The sequence below is a fragment of the Erythrolamprus reginae genome, chromosome 5 (assembly GCF_031021105.1).
Source record: "Erythrolamprus reginae isolate rEryReg1 chromosome 5, rEryReg1.hap1, whole genome shotgun sequence".
Taxonomy (NCBI): Eukaryota; Metazoa; Chordata; class Lepidosauria; order Squamata; family Dipsadidae; genus Erythrolamprus; species Erythrolamprus reginae.
Window position 1 is genome coordinate 85,179,182 of NC_091954.1, and position 26,693 is coordinate 85,205,874.

General features: G+C 39.8%; 1 protein-coding gene across 3 annotated transcripts in view; it reads right to left on the reverse strand.

Annotated features, from left to right (window-relative positions):
* The window catches only part of XRN1 (5'-3' exoribonuclease 1), a 66,782-nt gene that overhangs the window by 23,859 nt on the left and 16,230 nt on the right, over positions 1–26,693 (reverse strand). For all 3 annotated transcript variants that reach the window (XM_070753353.1, XM_070753354.1, XM_070753352.1), the window contains exons 17-29: positions 26,365–26,485; positions 23,309–23,407; positions 21,948–22,051; positions 18,873–19,004; positions 16,282–16,444; positions 14,135–14,248; positions 13,258–13,356; positions 10,767–10,882; positions 6,573–6,719; positions 4,861–4,950; positions 4,138–4,273; positions 1,827–1,883; positions 1,226–1,358 (exon numbers count right to left, since the gene is read on the reverse strand). In XM_070753353.1, the coding sequence (XP_070609454.1) occupies positions 1,226–1,358; positions 1,827–1,883; positions 4,138–4,273; positions 4,861–4,950; positions 6,573–6,719; positions 10,767–10,882; positions 13,258–13,356; positions 14,135–14,248; positions 16,282–16,444; positions 18,873–19,004; positions 21,948–22,051; positions 23,309–23,407; positions 26,365–26,485 (1,511 nt within the window). The remainder of the gene's footprint in view (positions 1–1,225; positions 1,359–1,826; positions 1,884–4,137; positions 4,274–4,860; positions 4,951–6,572; positions 6,720–10,766; positions 10,883–13,257; positions 13,357–14,134; positions 14,249–16,281; positions 16,445–18,872; positions 19,005–21,947; positions 22,052–23,308; positions 23,408–26,364; positions 26,486–26,693) is intronic.

The window sequence follows — 26,693 nt, forward strand, 5'->3', positions numbered from 1 at the left end:
AAGATTAATAGCAGTGGCCACATAATATCAAAACAAAACTATTATGTCAATTGTTTGGATCCAAAAGTATATATATTCATATATATATGAAATGTCATTTGTAAAACAGCTTTCCAATTCTCTCCTGTCTCCAAAATTGTATACAGTAGTCCCTCACTATATCGCGCTTCACCCACCACGGCTTCACTTCATTGCGGGTTTTGAAGTCAGCGTTGGCACAGATACGGCGCTTAGAAGTTTGGAAGGGCAGGACAAGCCAACCAGCCCGCGGCTGGGCGAATGATGAGCGGGGCGGGGACTGAGCTCCGGCGGAGGCCCGTCCCCTCGTTCAACCCGCCTCGCCAGTGCCGAGAAGGCAGTCTTTGGAGGTGCGCTTAGTGGTTGGTGGCAGCGGCGGTGTGCTTGGGGTTGTAGAAAGAGCTCCCGGCAGCGCGCGAACAAGTGAGCGCGAGCAAAGAAAGGAATGCGACGTGGCGGGGATTTCCAGACTGGGCTCAAGGGCAGGAGAGGAAGTGCTGGGCGGGTGGAGGGGGAAAAAAAGAAAAGAAAAGAGAGAGAGAGAGAGAAAGAACCAGCCGGGGCAGCTCACCAGGGACTTTCCAGCCGGGGCCAGGCAAAAAAGGCAACGTTTGGCCGAACTGCTGCAAAGAATAGCAGTGGGTCGGGAATGCTCAGGGGCGGCGATTCTTTTGCCCCCCTCCCCTTCTTTTCCTCAGGCGCAGAGTAAGTAGTAGTGGGGGGGGAAGGTTAGCCGGCCGTTGCTCGCCTCCAGGTATCCGGAGCTGGTGGGAAGGAGGAGAAATTCCCCATCGCGGATTTCACCTATCGCGGCCAGGTCTGGAACGTAACACCAGCGATAGGTGAGGGACTACTGTACTTTAAAAAGTCTAGAAGCCCTTTTAAACAGCTTGAACTATGGGAAGGGTACTGCAATAAAAGAGCAGAGGCCATTTGGTATGGACAAAATTCTTGTGCTCAACTGTAGCCTGTGTGATTCAGGTGAATCCTTGACTATCTTCAAGAATATCAAGAAAAGTATAGAGAAGACCCACTTATAGAATTTTGAATTCAGCTCATTAAAGCCAACAAAAAGATGCACCTTTTTAACCTAAGTTAAACTAGATTTTTGATAAATATCCAGTTGATAGTAATCAGCCTTTTTAAAAAACAACAACAACATACAAATTATTCAGAAATCAAAAGCTAAAAATAAATTCAGTCATACCTCCTTTAATTCCTATTATAGTACCTCGAAGTCCAAGGGGAACAGAAAAATTCTCTCTCACATTTACAATACGGTCAAACAATCGATATTCTGCATCTTGATCTGGTAAAATTCCATGTTGTTGTTCTAAAGGCTAATAAAACCAAATATTTAAATTATAGCAAAAATATCTAATTATGAATATAATATAGAATAAAGATACTGTAATTCTATATGCCTCTTGGGGTGTAATTTTTATGTGCAATTTTATTAAAATGAAAAGACTGAATAATCATATAATGTCCTGTTCAATATATTGAGTTTATGATGCAAGGATGCTTTCTCAGTAGAAAGCAATCAGATTTCAAAGAAAATATAGTAAGTTTCATCTACACAATCGAACCAGCATTGCCAGTTTTTACATACCTTGTTCATCAGTTTTATAATATGTAATGTGGAGGAAAAAAGAGGAAGCTGGTATGAAACATAAAGCCTTCCTTGAATCAAGCTTAACTCTTGATAGCTACTTGATACATTCATGTTTCTTTCTTGGCAGCATGGAATTGGTTTGCTACTGCCTTTAACAAAAATTCTTATGCAACTATAGTAATATTAAACTTACTCTGTATAATAAGTGAGGTTTCACTGTCACACGCACTTTCTTATTACTTTTTCTTTGCTAAAAAAAAGGAAAAATAATTGGATGAAAACATTCATTGATTACTATTTGCTGTACAAAGTTAAAAAGTCACATATTATGACCTGCATAAATTATAACATTGATAGTAAATCTATCTATGTTCCTTAGCTTAATGTATGTCACTCAATCTAATTTTAAACCATTCTGTAAGATAAGTCCAAGAGTTATGTAACAGCTCTCTAACTCTTTATTGGTGCCTGCTGCTTGGAGGGTAGTTTGAGAAAGACAACTTTAGACTTTGGATGCATCCACTGCTTGCTTCTGATTTATCACAGAGATCTTAATGGACAATCCATGAAAATAACATGACCTTGATGGAAAATGTTTGTTCATTCCTACTCCAAATTATTATCTAGGCCCTGGGCAGTCAGGATTCAGATCTGGCTACAGCACGGAAACTGTTTTGGTCACGCTGATGGATGATCTCTGGCGGGCCCGGGACAGGGGTTTATCCTCTGTCCTGGTGCTTCTTGACCTGTCAGCGGCTTTCGATACCATTGATCATGGTATCCTTCTGCATCAACTGGAGGGGCTGGGAGTGGGAGGCACCGTTTTACGGTGGTTCTCCTCCTACCTCTCTGGTTGGTCGCAGTCGGTGTTAGCAGGGGGGGGGGCAGAGGTCGACTCCTAGGTCCCTATCTTGTGGGGTTCCTCAGGGGTCGGTTCTCTCCTTTCTGCTGTTTAATATCTACATGAAACCGCTGGGTGAGATCATCCAAGGGCATAGGGTGAGTTACCACTAGTACGCTGACGACACTCAGCTGTACATTTCCACCCCATGTCCACTCAACAAAGCAGTGGAAGTAATATGCCGGTGTCTGGAGGGTGTTAGGGTCTGGGTGGTGCCAACAGACTCAGACTCAATTCAGACAAGATGGAGTGGCTGTGGGTACTGCCTACCAAGGATACGTCCATTTGTCTGTCCATCACCCGGGGGGGGCATTATTGACCCCCTCAGAGAGGGTTCGCAACTTGGGCGTCCTCCTCGATCCACAGCTAACTCTGGAACACCATCTTTTGGCGTTTGCCCGGTGCACCAGTTGCGGCCCTACTTGGACAGGGAGTCTTTGCTCACGGTCACTCGTGCCATTATCACCTTGAGATTTGACTACTGCAATGCTCTCTACATGGGGCTACCTTTGAAGAGTGTTCGGAGACTTCAACTCGCTCAAAATGCAGCCGTGCGAGCAGTCTTGGGCCTTCCAAGAAATGCCCACATCTCACCATCACTCCGCGGACTGCACTGGCTACCAATCTGTTTCCGGACACAATTCAAACTGTTGGTTATGACCCATAAAGCCCTACATGGCAAAGGACCAGACTATTACCAAGAACGCCTTCTGCCGCATGAATACCAGCGACGGTGAGGTCCCACAGAGTTGGTCTCCTTAGGGTCCTGTCGACCAAACAATGTCAGCTGGCGGGACCTAGGGGAAGAGTCTTCTCTGTGGGGGCCCCGGCCTTCTGGAATCAGCTCCCTCTGGAGATTCGCACTGCCCCTACCCTCCTCGCCTTCCGGAAGAGTTTAAAAACTCATCTTTGCCGCCAGGCCTGTGGTTCCTTAGATCTTCCCCCCGACCAATGAATGCTTTAGTTTGATTGTTGAATGAATGATATTGATGGTTTTTCTTTTTTTAATTAGAATTTTAAAGACTGTTTTTTAATGTATTAATTGGATTGCTATTATTGTTTCTTGTTTTTTTGTACATGCTGTGAGCCGCCCCGAGTCCTCGGAGAGGGGCAGCATACAAATCCAATTAAATAAAAAAAATAAATAAATAAATATTGTACTGATAGACAGTCACACTGTATAACCAATGTTATGGGTATTCTAAACTAGTCTGTCGTTTATAGTTCTCCACCACCAAATATTGATCTGAGTATAAAGAAACATAATCAAACAAGAGCAGGATAGAGAGGAACCTTGTGAATAAAACCTTCGGTATAACCCTAGATATATGTGACTTCATGAATTGTAAACTCAATAAAGTTTATCTAAATTAAGGTAGGTGATACAGATTATATATAAACAAGTAAGTCACCAAGTAAGCTGGTAAGGTCTCCTGCCTGTTTTGTTTTATTTTTAAAATTGACTTTTTTATCGCTTTACAACCCAAAATTACACTCAAGTACTCATAATATACAACAGTCTAATAGCAATATAAATGACATTTGGAACCTAGCTGCAATATATTGTGATACGAATCAGATAATTCAGACAATATTTATGTACCTTGCATTTGTCTACTTCTTCTTCAATTTTTTCAATGATAACTGCATCCAGAATTTGCAAATCACAAGATGAACGTGAAAGTGCACTGACAGGATGAGCCTTTAGCCATGACATGATTTCTTGAACCTTCTCAGCACTATGTTAAAAATTATTCCATATCAATAATCTTCAAAATGTAAAATCTAGTATAGTCAATATGTAAATATTATCAAGTGGCAAATTACTATGTATTATTAATATTTGTTTTTAATTTTTTTTAAATGTCCTAATGTAAGGAAAAAAACATATAAGCATTGCCCCAAAGCTCATCAATTACATCAAAGCTGTTAAAGCAAATTTGAAGATTATAATTCAATTACAGTAGTTTGGTGTATATAACTTTATTACTGTTATCCATGTGTTCAATGACATATGCTAAATAAACAGGGCAACAAGAAAAAAAACCCTGTAATTAAGAAATAGGATTATTTTTATATCTCGAACCCTATAGTTCCTTGGATCAAGATTATATATTTTCAAAATAAGAATTGTGTTCTTAAGAGACAATATCTGGCAAAAAGTATTTTGACTGCTTAATAGTAATTAGATAGCTGCAATCATCTTCCTTCAATCCAAGGACCCATCTATTAAACTTGAACTAGCAATCTTCATGCTGATTATATTTATAAGAGCAGAAAAATGATCTACTTATTTACTAACATACGAAAAATATGAACTACATACCCATTCTCCTCTTCACCAGGCCAAATGTCATCTTCATAAAATATATCTTCTGGATTATTTTTGGCTAAGTATGTAAAAAATTCTGGTACCCTGTGAAATATATAAATATATTTGAGTAGATATTTCATATTTACATGCATATATATCATAAAACATCCACCATTTACTAGACTCCTGTTTGCAGGAAAAATAAGTTGCATATAACAGTGAAAGATATTATGCAGAGCCCCAGAGTTACATCCAAAAAGATGCTTTGCACTGAAACACTAATATAACACAGATCTGTAACTTTTAAAAACAGCTGAGGTGTTTTTTCAGCATACTGCAGAAACAATCATGTAACTTTCATGGCATGAAAGATATGGATAGAGATTTGTTTATTTATTTGTTTATTTATTTGTTTGTTTATTTATTTATTTATTTATACATACATACATACATACATACATACATACATACATACATACATTTCTATGCTGCCCAATCCCGAAGGAGTTAGGACAGCTTACAATAAACAATATAAACACAAAAACAATAAAAAAATAAGTCTAAAACAACAAAATCCTCATTAAAAACCCATTACAGAACAGTCACGACAATGTGCATATATACCATTCATATGATTTGGCCATGATGGTTCTTATTTCATGGCCTGCTGGCAAAGCCAGGTCTTCGTGACCTTATGGAAGGCCAGTAGGGTGGGAGCAGTACGTACATTGGGGGGGAGTGGATTCCATAGAGCCGGGGCGGCACAGAGAAGGCCCTTCCCTGCGGTCCCACCAACCTGCATTGCTTAGTTGATGCACCATGGAGGAGGCCAACTCTGTGGGGTCTTATTAGTCTCTGGGAGGTATGCGGCAAGAGGCGGTCCCGTAAGTAGTCTGGCCCTGAGCCAAGTAGGGCTTTATAGGTAATAACCAACACCTTGAATTGTGCCCAGAGACTAATAGGAAGCCAGTGCAGTTTGCAGAGTGTAGGTGTTATATGGGTGTATCGAGGTATACCCATGACAGCTCACGCAGCTGCATTCTGGACTATTTGCAGTCTCCGAACACTCTTCAAGAGTAGCCCCATGTAGAGTGCATTGCAATAATCAAAACGGGAGGTGATGAGGACCTGAGTGACTGTGCATAAAGCCTCCTGGTCCAGATAGGGCCACAACTGGTAAACCAGGCGACTCTGGGCAAATAATGGTAGTACATGGTCTGGTCATGTGTTCCTGGAAAGACCACAAACTCGCAGCCAAACCAAAACCTGGGATGTTACATCACAGACATACATTATAAAACAGCTGACTAGTCTGCAGGTTCCAACTGCCACAACTACTCAGGATATCACCCCAATCCACAAACATCAACTAATTTGCATATATCAATTTCATCAATTACTCAAGGTGTCACCCCACCAACTAACCAGAATGTTACAACACAGCTTGCAGCAGCTGTGCCAGCACTCCACACCCACCCACCAGTATTTAGAGGGAATGCAGCTCAGATCATGCTTTGTTCACTGAAAGCTGAAAGCAGCAGCCTGAAGATGACGAGTGGGACCTCGTCGAAACGTCAAACGATTCCTGTTTAAGTATCAGGAATCTCTGATACTTAAACAGGAAGAAACCCGAACATGCCAAGACCTTCATACCTGTACCCGTGAAAATCTACGAAAACATATACATACACACACACACACATCCACAATAATTTTAAGCTTACCTTTCTAAATATTCAGCTAAAAGCTGTTCCACTGCAGAGGAGTACATCCATTCATTTCCAACTTTTTTAGTGTAGCCAGGGACTTCTTCATTCCTCTTATTGAATTTCAGATTTAAACCTACATTTGCTTTATGGTCTCCACGTGGACTGCAAAACAGATGTTCTGTTAACTCTATATATTGCAACTTACTAAAGTTCTACTACTAATTAGCTATATGTTAATATTTAATATTCAGTCTTCAAATTTATTGGCTGAAAAAGAATGATTAATAAAATTTAAACTATGTTTGAATGATTTATTCAGTAAAATACATGCTCATAGTCACTCTTGGTTATTTCCATGCTAGACTGCTATAACATTTATTTTTTTATTTTTATTACTTAGATTTGTATGCCGCCCCTCTCCGAAGACTCGGGGCGGCTCACAACATGTAAAAACAAATCATAAGCAATCAGACAAATTTAAAATATTTAAATATTTAAAAACCCCATATGCTAGCAGACACACACACAGACATACCATGCATAAATTAAACGTGCCCAGGGGGAGATGTTCAGTTCCCCCATGCCTGACGGCAAAGGTGGGTTTTAAGGAGTTTACGGAAGGCAGGAAGAGTAGGGGCAGTTCTAATCTCCGGGGGGAGTTGGTTCCAGAGGGCCGGTGCCGCCACAGAGAAGGCTCTTCCCCTGGGGCCCGCCAACCGACATTGTTTAGTTGACGGGACCCGGAGAAGGCCCACTCTGTGGGACCTAATCGGTCGCTGGGATTCATGCGGCAGGAGGCGGTCTCGGAGATATTCTGGTCCGATGCCATGAAGGGCTTTAAAGGTCATAACCAACACTTTGAATTGTGACCGGAAATTGATCGGCAGCCAATGCAGACTGCGGAGTGATGGTGAAACATGGGCATACCTAGGTAGGCCCATGACTGCTCTCGCAGCTGCATTTTGCACGATCTGAAGTTTCCGAACACTTTTCAAAGGTAGCCCCATGTAGAGAGCATTACAGTAGTCGAACCTCGAGGTGATGAGGGCATGAGTGACTGTGAGCAATGAGTCCCGGTCCAGATAGGGCCGCAACTGGTGCACCAGGCGAACCTGGGCAAACGCCCCCCTCGCCACAGCTGAAAGGTGTTGTTCTAATGTGAGCTGTGGATCGAGGAGGACGCCCAAGTTGCGGACCCTCTCTGAGGGGGTCAATAATTCCCCCCCCCCAGGGTAATGGACGGACAGATGGAATTGTCCTTGGGAGGCAAAACCCACAGCCACTCCGTCTTATCCGGGTTGAGCTTGAGTCTGTTGACACCCATCCAGGCCCCAACAGCCTCCAGGCACCGGCACATCACTTCCACCGCTTTATTGACTGGGCATGGGGTGGAGATGTAAAGCTGGGTATCATCCGCATATTGATGATACCTCACCCCATGTCCTTGGATGATCTCGCCCAGCGGTTTCATGTAGATGTTAAATAGCAGGGGGGAGAGGACCGACCCCTGAGGCACCCCACAAGGGAGAGACCTAGGAGTCGACCTCTGTCCCCCCACTAACACCGACTGCGACCGGCCAGAGAGGTAGGAGGAGAACCACCGAAGAACAGTGCCTCCCACCCCCAGCCCCTCCAGCCGGTGCAGAAGGATACCATGGTCGATGGTATCGAAAGCCGCTGAGAGGTCAAGGAGCACCAGGACAGAGGATAAACCCCTGTCCCGGGCCCGCCAGAGATCATCCATCAACGCGACCAAAGCGGTTTCCGTGCTGTAACCGGGCCTGAAACCCGACTGCTGGGGACCTAGATAATCGGCTTCTTCCAAGGACCGTTGGAGCTGGAGTGCTACCACCTTCTCAACAACCTTCCCCATAAAGGGAAGGTTGGAGACTGGACGATAGTTATTAAGCACAGCTGGGTCCAGGGAGGGCTTCTTGAGGAGGGGGCGCACAAGCGCTTCTTTATAGAGTGATGGAAAAACTCCCCTCCCCAAGGAAGCGTTGGTAATCTCCTGGGCCCAGCTCCGTGTCACCTCCCTGCTGGCCGAAACCAACCAGGAGGGACACGGATCCAGTAAGCAGGTGGCGGAACTCACAGCTCCAATGGCCTTGTCCACTTCATCAGGTGTCACCAGATCAAACTCTTCCCAGACAGGTGGACAAGTATGTGCCCCAGTCACCTCGACTGACTCGTTGTCAGTCGACTCTGTTTTACAATTGGAGTTGAGGTCGGCCCGAATCCGAGCGACTTTATCAGCGAAAAACGTGTTAAAATCCTCGGCACTACTCTGCAAGGGCTCCCCAACTCCCCCCTGATTAAGAAGGGAGCGGGTCACCCTAAACATGAGTTTATCTTTGAAGATTACCAGGATTTACAACTACTCCAGAATGTAATGGCACGCACATTTCTGGGTATTCTGTGGTTTGCTCTTATCATATTGCTGCTGCCTGTGGTGCAATGACTCCTAGTTTCTTTCCTGGCATAATTTAAAGTGCAAGGCCAGTTTATTTGTGGGGCCTCCTCTCCTACTGAGGTATCTATCAGTTCTAACAGGTCAAATAAGGAGAGTGTGCTCTAGGTCCCCTCCTTAAATCCTATAATTTGGCAAAACTAGGGGCACACCTTCTGTGAAGTTGTACCTACCATGGAGGACTGAAGGTATCAGAAACTGATGCTAGGCATTCAGTATCCTCTAGAGCAGTGTTTTTCAACCAGTGTGCCGTGGCACACTAGTGTGCCGCGAGACATGGTCAGGTGTGCCGCGAAGCTCAGAGAGAAAGAAAGCAAGAGAGAGAGAAAAAAGAGAAAGAAAGAGAGAGAAAGAAAGCAAGAGAGAGAGCAAGAGAGAGAAAAAAGCAAGAGAGAGAGAGAGAGGGAAGGAGAGAGAGAAAAAGACATCGAGGGAGGTAAGGAGGGAGAGAAAGAGAGCAAAAAAGAGAGGAAGGAAGGAAGAGAAAGAAAGAGGGATGGAGAGAGAGAAAGAAAGAGGAAGGAAGGAAGGGAGAGAGAGAATTTTTTTCTCCAAACTTTTTTTAGCTCCCCCTCCCTGCCCCGCTCAATGTGCCCCAGGGTTTCGTAAATGTAAAAAATGTGCCGCGGCTCAAAAAAGGTTGAAAATCACTGCTCTAGAGCAGTGTTTCCCAACCTTGGCAATTTGAGGATATCTGGACTTCAACTCTCAGAATTCCCCAGCCAGTGAATGCTGGCTGGGGAATTCTGGGAGTTGAAGTCCAAATATCCTCAAGTTGCCAAGGTTGGGAAATACTGCTCTAGAGGTCTTGCTAATATAGGTTGTCTCTGGAAGTGAGTACTTTGATTCTTTACAATTCCAAATAAAGCACTGTCTGTATATTTACTTGAAGACAACCTAGAAGAAGCTATGCTGAGCCTTCAACAAGTGATAGCTGCCTAAATGCTTCAAGGGATACATCAATATGATTAGTATCACTGATCAGTTTCAACATGTAAAGCATGTTCTGTCTTCATATCTCTAACTGCTTTTCTTCTTCCTATTTTCATTTCTCTTTCCTGATAAATTATGCTCAAATTCAACTTACCCATGGTTTGGAATACGTTTTAAAAATGTACATACAAGAATAATTCCATATGGGGAAAATAAAAACAGAAAATTGGACAAAGTGTTTTATAAAAGAAGTACTATTGGAAAAATAACTTTAACAATGCTTTATAGTGCTTTACAAGGAATTTTACAAAACAACAACATTGTTTTTAGTAAAAAAAAAACCTCACAGATAATGGTATTTCAAACTCATGTGGGTCGATTGGCCATCTGATGAGCTTTAGAGCCAAAATACTCCCAATGAGTTCACTGGCTGACAAAAAGGGGCAAAGAAATATGTGCCTATATATTAATGATGCTAAAGTACAGCTAGTTCTGTTTGTGAAAAATAGTATCTGCACACTTGCAGTATTTCCTTATCCTACTTCATAAAGGTATTCTTTCCCAATCTTAAACTAAAATCTGGACACAACTAACATAAAATTGTCTTTCTTGACACTGTGCAATCATAGTCTTCTCTCTGTACTAAATGCACAAATAAAGTCAGAAGGTCTTGTTCCATTAATTTTTCTGTTAAAACCGATTTTCAAAGCTAATAGGAAGAATCAGATTAATAGAATTTTAACTTGGGTTTAATTCAAATGTAATTAGATATTTCACTGCAAAATGGTATTATATTCCAAACTTACTTTCTCCTGGCTCCTCTTCCAATAAAAATGCTTCCTGTAAATCTTGACACAAGATAGCTGCTCACTCCCAGGCGACTGGCCAACACATATGCAGGATTATATTTCACAGAATATTTCTAAAATATTAAACGTTTACTTTTAATATTTGAGAATTATATTAACATTTATAGAAACAAAAATATGGCGCCTTTGGAAGACAACAGATTTGTTATAAAATACATTTCTATGGACAAATCTTTACATAAGGTATTTCAGGAAGTGGATTTGTATCATCCTTCTTCAATTCACAGGCATATAGCATATCTATACATTAGGCTTCAAGTAAGTAGGATATGTGTTGTGGTTGGCTCTGGCCTAGCTCCTGCCCCAGGGAATGTGGAGGTCGATGCAGGGGAAACTTCAACATGTCGCAGGCCTGTGTTATTGCCGACAGAGTCAGTTCAGAGTTTAGTTTCCTCGGACGAAGAAGAAAGTGGGAGTGACTCGGCAGAGGGGGATTTGGCACACAGCCCAGGCAGTCAATCTCCCTTATCTTTCATTGATTTGGATGAAGACGTTTTGGACCCACGCAAGCACAGAATTATGCGTAGAAGAGACCAAGTAAGGACATATTACAGGAGATAAGACCGGCCACCTGTGTTTGGGTGGGGCTCCAGTAATTAGGGCTGCTGCTATAAATAGCAGCATGTGGGTTTGGCCATTGTGGAAGAGTATCTGATCGCAGTTCGTCAGGAATCCTGTGTTGCTGGTTTCTGGACTTTGTTGATTTTTCACGCCTTTGAAAACAAAGCAGAGCAACGTGTGTGTGTGTGTGTGTGTCTCACTTCATTGGAAGAAGAAGGGGTGTGAAGTTTCTTCACAGCTTCTAGCTAAGTACTTAATGACTGCTTAAGGTTAATTGTACAGACTACCCGGTTGTTTTGGGACGAGTGCTCTTTGCAATACAAAAAGAGTGCTTAGTTTATTTTGAATTTTGTGATAAAGAACATTGTTTTGAATTTTCAAACGTGTGTGTCTGAAATTTGTACCCTTGAATTTTCGGGAGGCTCATACTAGAGAGCCCAGCAGAACAGATATGTATTGTATTTTTCAGAGTATAAGACACATCTTAGTTTAGGGGGAAGGAAAACAAGGGGAAAAAACTTCTGCCTCTGCCTACCAGCGTTCTTAGCCTGATAAGCTTCAGCATATTAGTTTGCTGGTTATGAGTGCATGTGTAAGCTTTGCTCACACTTGCCTTGTTGGGGCTGCTAAACAGTTTCATTGTTTACATTGTTCACTATTGTTGTGAGCCGCTCCGAGTCTTCGGAGAGGGGCAGCATACACATTTAATAAATTATTATTATTATTATTATTATTATTATTATTATTATTATTATTATTATTATTCAGCAGCACAGTTGATCATCAGAAAGCTCTTGCTTCATTCTCACATCTCATTGGGGCTCCTAAGCATCTTGAACAGCACAGTTGATTGTCAGAGGGAACTCAAGGGAGCAAAGCAAGCAAAGCGTGGAAGCGGTAAGACATGGCAGCAGCTGTTCTGGGTTGCCATTTTGGGCTTTGCGCCTCCTGTTTTCAGCCTCCAAATGATCTATTTGAGAACTGTTCAAGGCTGTTCAAGGAATTGCAAAGCACATCACCGCTGAGGTGCGTGGAGGCCTAAAATGCAATGTACAGAAGGCAAAAACGCAATGCGTGGAGGTGGCGATCAGCAGCGATGTACTTTGGCAATCCCCGCAGCCTTGAACACCTCTCAAAAAGGGTGTGTGGAGGCTGAAAACATGAGGCACGCAAGTCAAAAGTGTAAGTCATTGGCTGTGGCAATCACTGCATCCATGAAAAGGGCGCATGGGGGCCAAAGGGTAGGCAGGGCTACATTTGGAGTATAAGACACACCCAAATTTTCAGCCACTTTTAGAGGGAGGAAAGTGCATCTTATACTTCAAACAATATGCTGTTTTCTGAACTGGTATGTAATAGGATAACTACTGAGGTTCACAGTTATACCATTTTTAATAGAAAAACAAAAAGAATTAAAAGAAATGAAATCAGCATTTCCTGAATAAAGAAAAGAAAGAGGTACTATGAGAATGATGGGGCAGCATTAACGTGTCAGGAAAAATTGTCTATTGGAACAAAAGAAAAACAGGAAAAGGGACAATAATCTTTCTTTTTGATAGATTTACAAAGAAAAAAGAAATGCACATAGTCCTTGACTAACAACAGTGACCATTTGAAGTTACAATAGGACTGATTTATGATTTGTTTTCACACTTATGACCATTGCAACATCCCCATGGTCATGTGATCAAAACCCAGGGCCTTGGCAACTGATCCATATTTATGACAGTTGCAATGCCCCAAGAGTGACCTTCTGACAAGCAAAGTAAAATGGGGAAGCCTGATTCATTTAACAACCACGTTTCATACTTAATATAACTTAATGAACTCTGGAACGGTATTCTGCTGCTGGAGAAATAACACTTACATGCTGATTCTGTATTAAGATATCCAGCTGAGGTTCAATTGGAATGTTGAAAACAACACGGATTCTGCCATCTGAGATTACATCAGAGGAATCCTGAACCTAAAAGAAATAATTGATACATTCAGGTTCATAATGGAAAAAAAGTCTTCCAAATATTTATAGTTATTACAGGTAGAGCTGAAATTCTTAGTTCCTGCTTGCATGGAGCTGAAATCCTTCAGGACAGAGCATTTTCACCCAGAAAATAACATTATGGAGATACCAAGCAGGATTTTCTGCCCGAGTGGAAAGGCAGCATAATAAGGTAAGAAGTGTAGATGTTTCGTGAGGGTGGGGAGGCCTAGTGCAGGCTACAGTCTCTTGCTGCTCAGGAGCTGAAAATCCTGCTTGGATTTGAGAAGGGAGGATTTTCAGCTCCTGAACAGAGAGACACTTATGCATAGTCTGCACCAGGCCTTCCCCACCCTTGCACTTTACCTAAGATTCTGTCTACTTAATGACCCACAAGATCACTTAAGAAGTGCAACCAGGAGTGTCAATATGATAGACATTAAGTGAAGCAATCATGTGATGTCTCACTTAACCGCTTCACTCAGCATCTGAAATTCCAGTCCTAATCCTGGTTATTCAGCACCCTTTCTGCGAAGAAAATAAAAGATGGGAAGATTATGTACATTGCTTGGAGTTCTACAAAATGAAGACAGGGCAGAAATACAATGAATACATACATTTTAAAAAGAGATGAAGATAAGTACAAAGTCATATATTCAACAAGCAGACAAATGATAACACCAAACAACCTAGATAATCATTTGATCTATTTCTGATAGTTTAAATTTATGAAATGAATTTAATGGAAGATTATTTTGAAACTCACTTCTCCTGTGCAGCCATAATAAGGTGTTCCTAGCATAAAAACTGTGCATCCAAGAGGGAATAGGTCATCCAAAGTTTTTAGTTTGGAGAAATGGCAATCAAAAGTTTTTATATCCTGTCAAAAAATACAGAAAGATACATCACATTAAGACAATCCACACTAACCACTGTAATAATGCTTGCCAATGATCTATTTTAAAACAGTAAGTTTTATTCTTCAATGAAGATGAATAAATTTCAGACTTTCTGTTAAATAATGTCCTTCAGCTGTTCAGCACGTCAATATCATCGTAAGTACAATACAGTTACTCGTGACAAAAGAAAATGATAGCGATAAGAGTGGGGAAGGTCTGGTAATATTTAATTACCATCTGTAAACCTACTGTTTATGATATATAGTATGATCAGAGATTTTTTAAAAGTACTACATACATATAAAGAGATTCTAATCAAACAAGGCAGTACTGTGCCTTTGTTTTATTGAATACGTTGAGTCAATATTCATTGTCTTTGTTGAAAAAGTATGTGACATTTCAGATTTAGTAACTAGTGGCATATCCTGTAGGAGCAAGGTCTCCAACCAAACATTTCCTAACAGAGTGATCAGCCTTGAATATTGGTTCAGAGATGTCACAACCTTTTCCTATTTATAGCACTGCTTTATCTTACGGACATTTTTGGTTTAATTTCATAAACTACAAGCTTCAGATTTTATGACATTTCAGTTGGACTCAGGTAAAAAATCTGAATTGCCCATTCCAAAACACAGAATTTATTTTGCTTCAATCATTCCATCAAAGATTTCTACGTGGGTTTAGATCTAGTTGCGTTACATAATAAACATTTGGATTTATTCAGGCCATGGATAGATATCTTGACATGGAGAATATAGTGATTAATGGTTTCTTGAAAGATTGGGGATTGTTTGTTCCTGAGATTTCAAAGCAACCCCAAATTATGATATACTGTATTCCATACATCATGATTCAAGGCTGTAATATGGTTCTTTTTATCAGAATGAAGTGCTTCATATTCTAAAAATGTTCTCATTAATGCCATGATAGTTCCAAAAATTTCAAAGCAGGTGGCAAATGTGCTTTTCAACCAGAGGTGGCATCTTCCCACCACTATTTTTTTTGTTCACTTTTTCTTTCTGTGGATATGAATATTCCAGAGCGGCATGCACATTCTTTACTGTCATCTTGGGGTTCTTTATAACCTAAAGTATTGTATGTCTTCCTGAGATATTCTTTTATTAGATTGCTATTCTAGGGAATAGTAACAATGGTGCTGTATTTCTCTATTTCTAAAATGTATATCTTTCTGACAATGGATTGATGAGGTTTTGAACACATAAGTAATTTACAGTTGGACTACAAAGTGTTAAACAGGATTCATCTACAGTGGTACCTCTACCTAAGAACGCTTCTGCTTACGAACTTTTCTAGATAAGAACCGTATGTTCAAGATTTTTTTGCCTCTTCTCAAGAACCATTTTCCACTTACAAACCCGAGCCTTTGAAACTGTAACCGGAAAAGGCAGAGAGAAGCCTCCGTGGGGCCTCTTTAGGAATCTCCTGGGAGGAAACAGGGCTGGAAAAGGGGGGGAGAAGCCTCCGTGGGGCCTCTCTAGGAATCTCCTGGGAGGAAACAGGGCCAGAAAAGGCAGGGAGAAGCCTCTGTGGGGCCTCTCTAGGAATCTCCTGGGAGGAAACAGGGCCTCCACCTTCCCTGTGGTTTCCCCAATCGCACACATTATTTGCTTTTACATTGATTCCTATGGGAAAAATTGCTTCTTCTTACAAACATTTCTACTTAAGAACCTGGTCACAGAACAAATTAAGTTCATAAGTAGAGGTACCACTGTATTTTCTCTCCTTACAATACTGAAGGATGTTATTATCAGAGCACATTTCTCACTGGATACAGAACTCTTACAGGATTGTAGGGAAGCATAAATTAAGGCCTCTGCATCTAGATTTATGTGTTTAGATATATGTCCATGCAAATATAAACATGCATACATTTCTAACAAATTAAGAAGTTAAACATAAATATTTTAAATTTGAACTGTGCTAATAAATATGAACTCCATGAATTAATAGATATGTAAATAAGTATAACAGTAATTTTTAAAAAAAAGATTACCTTGACAATTGTCTGGTATGCAAAAGGTAGATTTTGTTTGGACCACTGCTTTTCAAAATATACTTCACCATTTTGATTTAACTGATATCTACTCCCAGTTAGTAATTGGGCATATACAATTATAGATGTTTCATTTATAATTACTCCTTTTCTTCTTTGGTAGCTGATAAAAAATGAACAAATTATACAGTAAATTCAAATTTGCATTTTTTGGAAATGTTACTTTAATAAGAAAAAAAGAAAAATTAATAAATGGGGGAGTCAAACAAATAATAATAAAATTCATTAATTTAAACCTATCACTTTTTCCAAAAGGTTTGCAAGGGTATGCTGGATTTGTAAATTAGACAAAAGATAATATGAGCATTAGAAGCCATTTTCTAATAAACATAACATTAGAAGTTGTACACGTTATGGAAACTAGCAGAAAGATTCTGTAGAGATAATACCCATGAAGCATTAAGGTCTGACAGGGACCTAAGGAAACTTCACTCATCTTCTTTCAATCCAACTTCCCATAATTTATATCCAGCATATAGTTTAACTAAATAAGGGGAGTGTATATAGCTGTGTCTTTTGCCAATCTGAAGCCAGTCTGATTCACCCAAACTGTGGCATACTGATCTGTAAATATGTTTTTCATGAGGATATTGATGTTAGGTGTCCATTTTAGGTCTTTAGATATGATAGAAGAGCGATGGTGAACTTTTTTTCTCTAGGGTGCCAAAAGTGTGCATTTGCACAGTCACACTTACGCAAGTGCCCACACCCATAATGCAATGCCCCTCCCGCACACCCCGCTCCCTGAAAGTGCAAGCGCGACCCACCCTGTTTTGGCCTCACATCTCAAAACAGTGGTGGGAGAGGGGAAAAGCCTCCCATCTCCAAACAGAGCTGGGAAGGGGAAAAGCCTTGCATGTGCAAACAGCGCTGGGGTGGAATCTCCAGAGATCTGGGGAGGCATGACCACAGAAAGTGAGGAGGAAGCATGAACTCATCTGCCTGAAATCAGCTGGCTGGTGGGAGGCACAAGCACATGCGCAGCAGAGCTCACATGCCTGTAGAGAGGGCTCTGAGTGCCACTTGTGGCATGCGTGCCATAGGTAAGCCTACAAATTTGAAGGTATCTACTGTTGATACTGTGTTGTCTAGTATTGTAAGAGGTGGTAGAATGGGAGAGTTTCTTCTAAAGTCTACCCAGATGTTCTGGAATTTTCATTTCTACTGCTTGATATAATTGACATAACTGAAGCCCTTTCTATAATCAATGAATCATGTATTGAGTTATATTTGGTATTATTTTGGTTTCTGAATTATCCAGCTCTAATCACCAATAATGTCTCATGCTTTTTGGCCTTTTATGAAGCCATCTTGCACTGACATCTTTTTCCATGTTATGCTCTAATTTGCACTGGACGATTCTAAACATTATTTTGCTAGCATGCAAAATTAAACTGAAAACTTTATTAAGTATCCTCCTCTCTCTGAGTGTATCTCTTTTGGTACTGGAATCTAAATTGATCTCTTCCAATCTATTGGCCACCTTATAGTTCACCAGATTTGCTAGTCCAGCTTGGCTAGAAAATATGAGTGATTCTTTTGTTGCCATATTTCAGTGAAAATTCTGAATAATTTTTGGAAACAAGATGATGCTGGAGATAAGGTTCTCTGCTTTATAATATGTCATCCTCCTAATTTAAATAATGGAGTAGAATCATGGCACGCTGATCTCTATGGCCAGTAGGGTTATACTAATCTGAGATCTTTTATTTCAAGCTTTTTTTCCTTCCCCTCGCTAAAAAACTCATATAGAACATATAATTATTTTCTCTACCCTTAGATTATTCCACACAATTAAATAGCTATAGCCCTATTTAAATGTTACCTATATATGTATTTTTATTTTTTAATAAACTGTAATTGAGTAAACCATAATTAAAATTCTATTACCTATTTTAAAGAAGTCAGCTTTGGATTTACTACTTATCACTTACGAATTCCAAAAATATTCTATGCTCATTTGAATGGATACTGTATCAGAAAATGACCTCTAAAATGTTTACTGTAATCACTGCATTTAGTGGCATTTACTATATAACACATTTGCCAAAGTTACTAAATGCTAAAAATATACTGTTCAAAAAAAAAATAAAGGGAATACCTAAACAACATAATATAACTCCAAGTAAATCAAACTTCTGTGAAATCAAACTGTCCACTTAGGAAGCAACACTGATTGACAATCAATTTCACAAGTTGTCAACACATTCAAATTTCTACAGAACAAAGTACTCAATGAGAATATTTAATTCATTCAGATCTAGGATGTGTTTGAGTATTCCCTTTATTTTTTGAGCAGTTTATATCTGACTGTGTCTGAGAGATTCTCAATCATCCAAGTGCTTTTAAAAGTCAATGAGGTGCTTTTAAAAGGCAACTGGACAGTTTTTCTTTGAAAATGTTTCACTTCTCATCCAAGCTTCTTAAGTTCTGATCTGGTCTACAGCTGACCATGCATTTCTAAATGAATCATTTCCACAAAGCAATCTGCATACTCTTAATTTTATTATAAAGTCTCTAATCAAACTTACTGTTCTGAAATTCCCTGGATTTCTTTAATCCATAAATTATTTTCCTTTTCTCCAACAAATGTTACTTTAGTTGGTGGCACATCATTCCCCCTATAAACTTTTTGGGTTCCAGGACGCTCCTCCAAGTAAAACCTTAAATAAAAGCATGCAGTTAGTTTAAAATAATATATTTTAAATTTTCATCTCAGTTTTAACATATTACACAAGTTTAAGTATCTAGAATTCAGTCAATATTGATGGAATTCTTGCATTCTTTGAATTTGTTTTCCTGGATAGATTTCATTAGTAATATCATCAATGCATGGGAGTTATTTATATACAGAAGCTTGCCTTTCCAGTCCTCACAGGGATGTGATTTTTTCCCTTGATAATTGCTTAATTAGGGTATTGTTTCTTCCCTAATTGTTTATCTGGTATGGTTTTCTTCTTAAATTTACAAGGGAGGATAAGTTCTGCCTTTTTCCTTCCATTACAGTAGAACCCCGACTTACGAAATTAATTGGTTCCGGAAGGAGGCTCGTACGTCGAAAAGCTCGTATGTCGAAACATTGTTTCCCATAGAAAACAATGGAAAAGCGATTAATGCGTGCAAGCCCGGGGAAGTTCGCCAGGAGTCAGCGGAGAAGCGGCGCGCCTGTTTTAAAAGATCGGAGCCGGCCTGGGGGGGCTTTCCAGCAACCCCCGAGCCCCCAACCCGGGCTCGGGGGTTGCTGGAAAGCCCCCCCAGGCCGGCTCCGATCTTTTAAAACAGGCGCGCCGCTTCTCCGCTGACTCCTAAAGCGGGGAAGTTCGCCAGGAGTCAGCGGAGAAGCGGCGCGCCTGTTTTAAAAGATCGGAGCCGGCCTGGGGGTGCTTTCCAGCAACCCCCGAGCCCCCAACCCGGGCTCGGGGGTTGCTGGAAAGCCCCCCCAGGCCGGCTCCGATCTTTTAAAACAGGCGCGCCGCTTCTCCGCTGACTCCTAAAGCGGGGAAGTTCGCCAGGAGTCAGCGGAGAAGCGGCGCGCCTGTTTTAAAAGATCGGAGCCGGCCTGGGGGGCTTTCCAGCAACCCCCGAGCCCCCAACCCGGGCTCAGGGGTTGCTGGAAAGCCCCCCCAGGCCGGCTCCGATCTTTTAAAACAGCTGCGCCGCTTCTCCGCTGACTCCTGAAGCGGGGAAGTTCCTGAAAGGGACGGAGAAAGCCCTCTCTCGCAGTGAAAGCGCTCCCAGCCAGGGGGCTGCGAGAGAGGGCTTTCTCCGTCCCTTTCAGGAAAGCGCGCCGCGCCCCTCTCGCAGCCCCCAAGAAGGGGTTTTTTGCTTTTTTTTTTCCCCGCCTCACGGGAGAGAGAGAGAGAGAGCAGCGCCCTGTCAGTTCCGAGCTGTGAGAGGGGCGCGGCGCGCTTTCACGAAAGGGACGGAGAAAGCCCTCTCTCGCAGCCCCCTGGCTGGGAGCGCTTTCGCTGCGAGAGAGGGCTTTCTCCGTCCCTTTCAGGAAAGCGTTCAGATCCCCCCACCCCCAGCAGAAGCCAAGGACCCGCAGAGTGGGGCGGCAGGGGAGGCGACCGCCTCTCCACTCACCAAGTGCCGGGATACGAGCTGAGAAGAGCCGGGCTGGTTTGCTTTCCTTCCTTCCCGCGCTGATGCAGAGCAAAGTGTCACGCCCCCCTGATGCTTTTGGCGGCAAAAGAGCCCAGCGTTGCTTCGGAAGCCGCCGAAAGCGCCAGGGGGGCCTGACGCTTTGCTCTGCATCAGCGCCGGAAGGAAGGAAAGCAAACCAGCCCGGCTCTTCTCAGCTCGTATCCCGGATTTGAGCTCGGGAGACGAACAGAAATGTCTCTCCCCTCCCAGCTCTTATCTCGAGTAGCTCGTAAGTAGAGCTGCTCGTATGTCAAGGTTCCACTGTATTGGCATTTGGTTGTCTTTTGAATTGTATATAGATGGAATGTATGCATCTGTTGATAGCTGATTTGTGTGATTGATCCTGATTGTTTTGTGATGTTACAACTGTCCACAAAAGGAGTTGCACAAAAAGTTCCATACTACAAGAAACACATTCAGTAAGCCAGAATTCCAGCAAGAGGAAAAAGGCTACTCATCTAATATCTTTCAATAAGTACACATACCATTTCATTAAAAAGTTCCTAGATAATAATGTATCATATTACAATCTATCAAAAAGATAATTACCATACATCAAACATTTCTGAGACACTCTATAGACCACCACAAATCTTTGAGAGCTGGGGTGGCGCAGTGGTTAGAGTTCAGCACTGCAGGCTATTTCAGCTAACTGCTAGCTTTAGTTCAGCAGTTCAAATTTCACCACCTGCTCAGGGTTGACTCAGCCTTCCATCCTTCCGTGGGTAAAACGTAAGTAAAATGAGGACCCAGATTGTTGAGGGCAATATGCTGATTCTGTAAATTACTTAGAGAGGGCTGTAAAACATTATTGCTATTCGTCCAAAGCATAAACCATAAAGTCCCAGTAACCAAATAAGAAAAAGAACTCATCTACAACACATGTTGTGAAGACTGAAACTGACTTATAATTATATAATTATAAGTCAAACAGGTAGAGGCCTGGCAGAATACACCCTTAACTTCACCTGAAAGTTAGAAAACATGGTGAAAGCTTCTAAATATTTCAACACTTAGATAAATTCAAAGACAATTTTAAGTTGACACTTAGTGTGCTTATTAAGTACATTTTTATCCCATCTTAATCAATAACTCAAAGCGGGAACATTCCTAATACTACTTCCCCTCTTTTTCCCTGTGAGAGGATTTGGACTGAGAGGGAGTCACTCAGTTAGCTTTCATGCATAAAATGGGATTAGAACCCAGTCTCCTAATTTCTAGGACGGTACCTTAACAAAATAATTATTTGTCAATGTCCTTAAGGTACTAGGTGAAACTGAAATTAATTTGCTAGTAACACAAGTTGAAAGTAAAAAAAATCGGAGCTTCTTACAATTTTGTCTTAACATGATTTTTTAAAAAATTCTTACACTCTTGTTTCAACACTTATCTTCTGAAATTTATCCTTAAAATATGCATATATAGAAGTAAATAACAATTATTCCAAATTAGTCTCTTACTTAGTATCACCATCAGATACAACAACAGCTCTGGCTTCTTCAAGATGTGGCCAGTTAACAAAGATTGATTTTCCAAGTATCAAACTGGCTACTTTTTCTATATCCTACAGGAGAAAAATAATTGTTTAATGCAACAACAAAAAAGTCTATCCCTATATTTGTATATCAGGCAACATAAACCTTTAAAAAAAGAATAAAACGGCTATAAGTAGTCTTCACATAACTTCATTTTTAGAAATTATGATGATGCTGAAAAAGCAATGTTATAATCAGTCCTCACTGTTATGAACATCACAGTGTCATGCAATCAAAATTCATGTGTTTTTCAACTGGCAGGAATTTATGACCATGGCAGCAACCCATAGTAATGTGATTGCCATTTTCATGCTTCACAGGTGGCTTCCAACAAGCAGATTTAAAGGAGAAGCCAGCAATAAAGTTGAAAGTTGTGATTATATTAACAACTGCAGAAGAAGTGATGTCATAAGTCTGCTGCGGTCATATGGTACCTCACTTAATGACCACGTTTGCTTAACAATGGTGTTTCTAGTCACAAGTATGGTTGTTACATAAAGACTACCTGTAATTAAATTTAATAATTAAAACTACATTTTGTTCTGTTTGGGTTGTTTTTAATTATTTATGAATAATAATTCATAATTACATGTATAACTTTAAAACATACTTGATGCATATTCTATTTTTATATAATTTAGATTTGTCTGAAACTTTCATGATATGCCTTACTGTAAACATTCTTAAGAAGATTGTTACAACATTAGGTGCCCTTGAAACTATTATGCAGCTCAACAGGCAAACATCATCAGATTTTAGATGTAGAAATGAGAGCATTAACAACCTCAGATCTACAGATGTGTTGCCTAGTTTTATGACCACTTTCTTTATTCCCAGATCTGCCTAGATGAACATAGACTCTGCCTTCTTTTCATATCAAATATAGATTTAAGCCAGCAAACTAGTGCTGCAAGTAAAAATGTAGACTTTATTTTGGTGATAAGGTGATGTCCAAAACTTAGCATTTCCTGCACAATGGAATCATTGTTCAACATTCAGAACAAGCATTAAAATAGCATATTACTATGGACATGTAATGATGATTTGTGTTCCTTAATTGAAGTACTATTGAAGTATCATCATATCAGACTCTCAGACAGGTTTTAATTAGTATGTTTTCAAACCAGTTGTCTAAGTGATGCATTAATAATGTTTATTAAATTTAATTAATTTATTATTAATGTGGTGTAATATTGGTAACATAAACCTCTTAGGCTGCACACTGAAATTCAAACTATAAAGAATATTATTTCTACAAAACAAGTTTGAGAAAACAAAATACTTACTAATTCCTCTGAGTCTTCTGCAGGTATAATTTCCAGCAACATATTTTCTCCATGACTGCTTTGCTGAAATACTTGCACTCCACTTTTTTTCAGACCAAACTAGGACAAGAGAAGAAAGATAATATTTACCGCACAAGAGGATGACAGGGACAAAAACAAAATCCTGGGAAATATAATAATGCTAGGGATCCCAATACCTGAAAATTCCCCTGCTGCATGTAATCTTCTCATATATTCTACACACATACTGCACAAACACACAAAATATAGGTTATACTCACAAACACAAAGCACATATAGCTTTGATGTATATACTCATATGAACCAAAACTACACTAGTTAATCAGTCACTAAATATTGAGGGCCATGACTAAAATAATTAAAATGAAGTTAACGTGTTTCCCCAAAAATAAGACAGTGTCTTATATTAATTTTTGCTCCCAATGATATGCTACATCTTATTTTCAGGGGATGTCTTATTTTTTTTCAATAAATTGTATCCTGCATCCTGCTGCAGCAAAAAGGCATCCAAATATGTAGCCGCATGATGGGTGCGTGTTGGATGTGTTTTAAATGTGATTGATGCAGCGTTTTGGGATGCAATTTATGGACAGCAGTGTTATATATGTTCTGTTCAGGAATGCTGCGAAACGAAACGTCTCCTACATCTTACTTTCAGGGGATGCTTTATATTAGGCAATTCTACGAAACCTCTCCTATGTCTTACTTTCGGGGGTGACTTATTTTTGGGGAAACAGGGTACCGTATATACTCGAGTATAAGCCGAGTTTTTTAGCCCAAAAAATGGGCTGAAAAACACAGCCTCGGCTTATACTCGGGTCATTGACAAAGTCACCACACGAGGGCGCCATTGCTTGAGCCAGAGCGAGGAGGCACCAGCTTTTGTCCCCTCTGGCACGCCGTAGTTCCTCTCCCTGCCTCAAGCAAATGAGGCAGCCATTTGCTCCAACCGAGAGAGGGAAAAAGCAATGGTGAGTAACTATTCTTTGCTCTATCTGCATTACCCTTAGTCGGATTAAAAAGGCCCCCTGCTGTCAGATTCTCCTCCCCCTCCTTTGAAAGGATTTAAACTGTTTAAAAAATGGTATTTTGTGGTAGTTGCTGTCCTTGCTTGGATAGGATCTAATAATGTGTTATGAGGCAGAGCTAGACAGGAATTCTTTTTCTATCTGTCTATTTTTCTATCTATCTATTTTTCTATCTATCTATTTTTCTATCTATCTATTTTTCTATCTATCTATTTTTCTATCTATCTATTTTTCTATCTATCTATCTATCTATCTATCTGTATCTATTTCTATCTATCTATCTATCTATCTATCTATCTATCTATCTATCTATCTATCTATCTATTTTTCTATCTGTCTGTCTGTCTGTCTGTCTATCTTTCTATCTATATCTATCTGTCTATCTATCTATCATCTATCTATCTGTATCTATTTCTATCTATCTATTTTTCTATCTTTCTATCTATCTATTTTTCTATCTATCTATTTTTCTTTCTATCTATCTATCTATCTATCTGTATCTATTTCTATCTATCTATCTATCTATTTTTCTATCTGTCTGTGTGTCTGTCTATCTGTCTATCTATCTTTCTATCTATATCTATCTATCTATCTATCTGTATCTATTTCTATCTATCTATCTATCTATCTATCTATTTTTCTGTCTGTCTGTCTGTCTGTCTGTCTGTCTGTCTATCTCTATCTATCTATCTATCTATCTGTCTGTCTGTCTATCTATCTATCTATCTATCTATCTATCTATCTATCTATCTATCTATCTATCTATCTATCTATCTATCTGGTTTTCTATGCTGATAACCTCACAGCAGCTAATGCTGAAGCTCTTCTTTGGATACACTTATTTATTTGTTTGTTTGTTTGTTTATTTATTTAATTGGATTTGTATGCAATCCCTCTCCAAGGACTCAGGGTGGCTCACAGCATATATAAAAACAGAACAATAATGTAAATCCAATTAATGATGAGAAGGAATCCAGTTTTGAAGGATTTTAACTGTTAGGTTTTAGCTTTGTTCCTGATCGAGCTACTTTTTTTACTTTTTAATTTATTGTTAATATTGTTAATTTGTTTACCCTCTTTTAAATTTACAGAGCTAGTTTACTGGTTTTCTTTAAAATAAATATTCTAAAACATGTCTCAATTAATGTAATTTTATTGTTTTCCATTTTTATAAGTTACCAGTAGCCACTGCATTTTCTAACCTCGGCTTATACTCGGGTCAATACGTTTTCCCAGTTTTTGTGGCAAAAATTGGTGCCTCGGCTTATACTCGGGTCGGCTTATACTCGAGTATATACGGTATATTTAATTCAAGCTGCCAGTAAGTAAACAATAGAACAGAACATAATTCTTTATTAGCCAAATGTGATTGGACACACAGGGAATTTGTCTTTGGTGCATATATTCTTAGTGTACATAAAAGAAAATATACGTTTGTCAAGAATCATGAGGTACAACACTTAATGATTGTCATAGGGCACAAATAAGCAATCAGGCCAAGTAAACCACATACATGCACCCATTTCAAATCCATTCAATCTATCCTCACTAAGAAACACAGAAGTACAACTACATATATTCTCTTTTGTCTTTTCAAAAAATAGCAATAGCAAAAAATAGAAATAGCAAAAAAGAAGAATGAAGATGGGCTTTGAGAAAAGACAGTTACCCTGGAAGGAAAAGAAAAAAAATTGGATGGAGAGGAAATGAAAGGAAATAGAAATGGGCATGGCTAGAGAGAGAAGAGAACTGCTATGTTTGACATCAGTCAGGGGAAATTTGAAAAATTAGAATATTGTGCAAACCAACACCAGCACCTCATTTGGAAACACTATTAGTGCTTCATAATGATCGATCACTAAAGAGTTTTTGCTATTCATAACCCTCCCTCCTATTCACAAATATAGTCAAACAGAGCAAAAATAATATTCTTGCACATACAATTAATGTCAGCCATTAGGTTTTTACATTAAAAAACAAACTACTGAATGAAAACATGTATTTTACCTTGTGATTAATGTGTTTTAGAGTAGGAAAGCCACAAAAATATAGCTTCTCAGTATCTAGTTGAGTTATTTTATTATCAGCAATAGCCACATGCCAAGCATCCATAGACACAGCTTCACATCTGTATAAAAGAAAGAAAGTAATCAGCATTTAAGGCAGATCATGAAAGCATTGATATTTGGGGGTAACAACTTTGAACATTAGTACACAAAATAATAATGCCAAGAGTTTTGCTATACAGCTATGGGTAATTCTCAACTTATAACCATAATTGAGCCCAAAATGTCAGTTGTTAAAAAACGGGAGCAATTTAGAAAAAAGAGCAATAA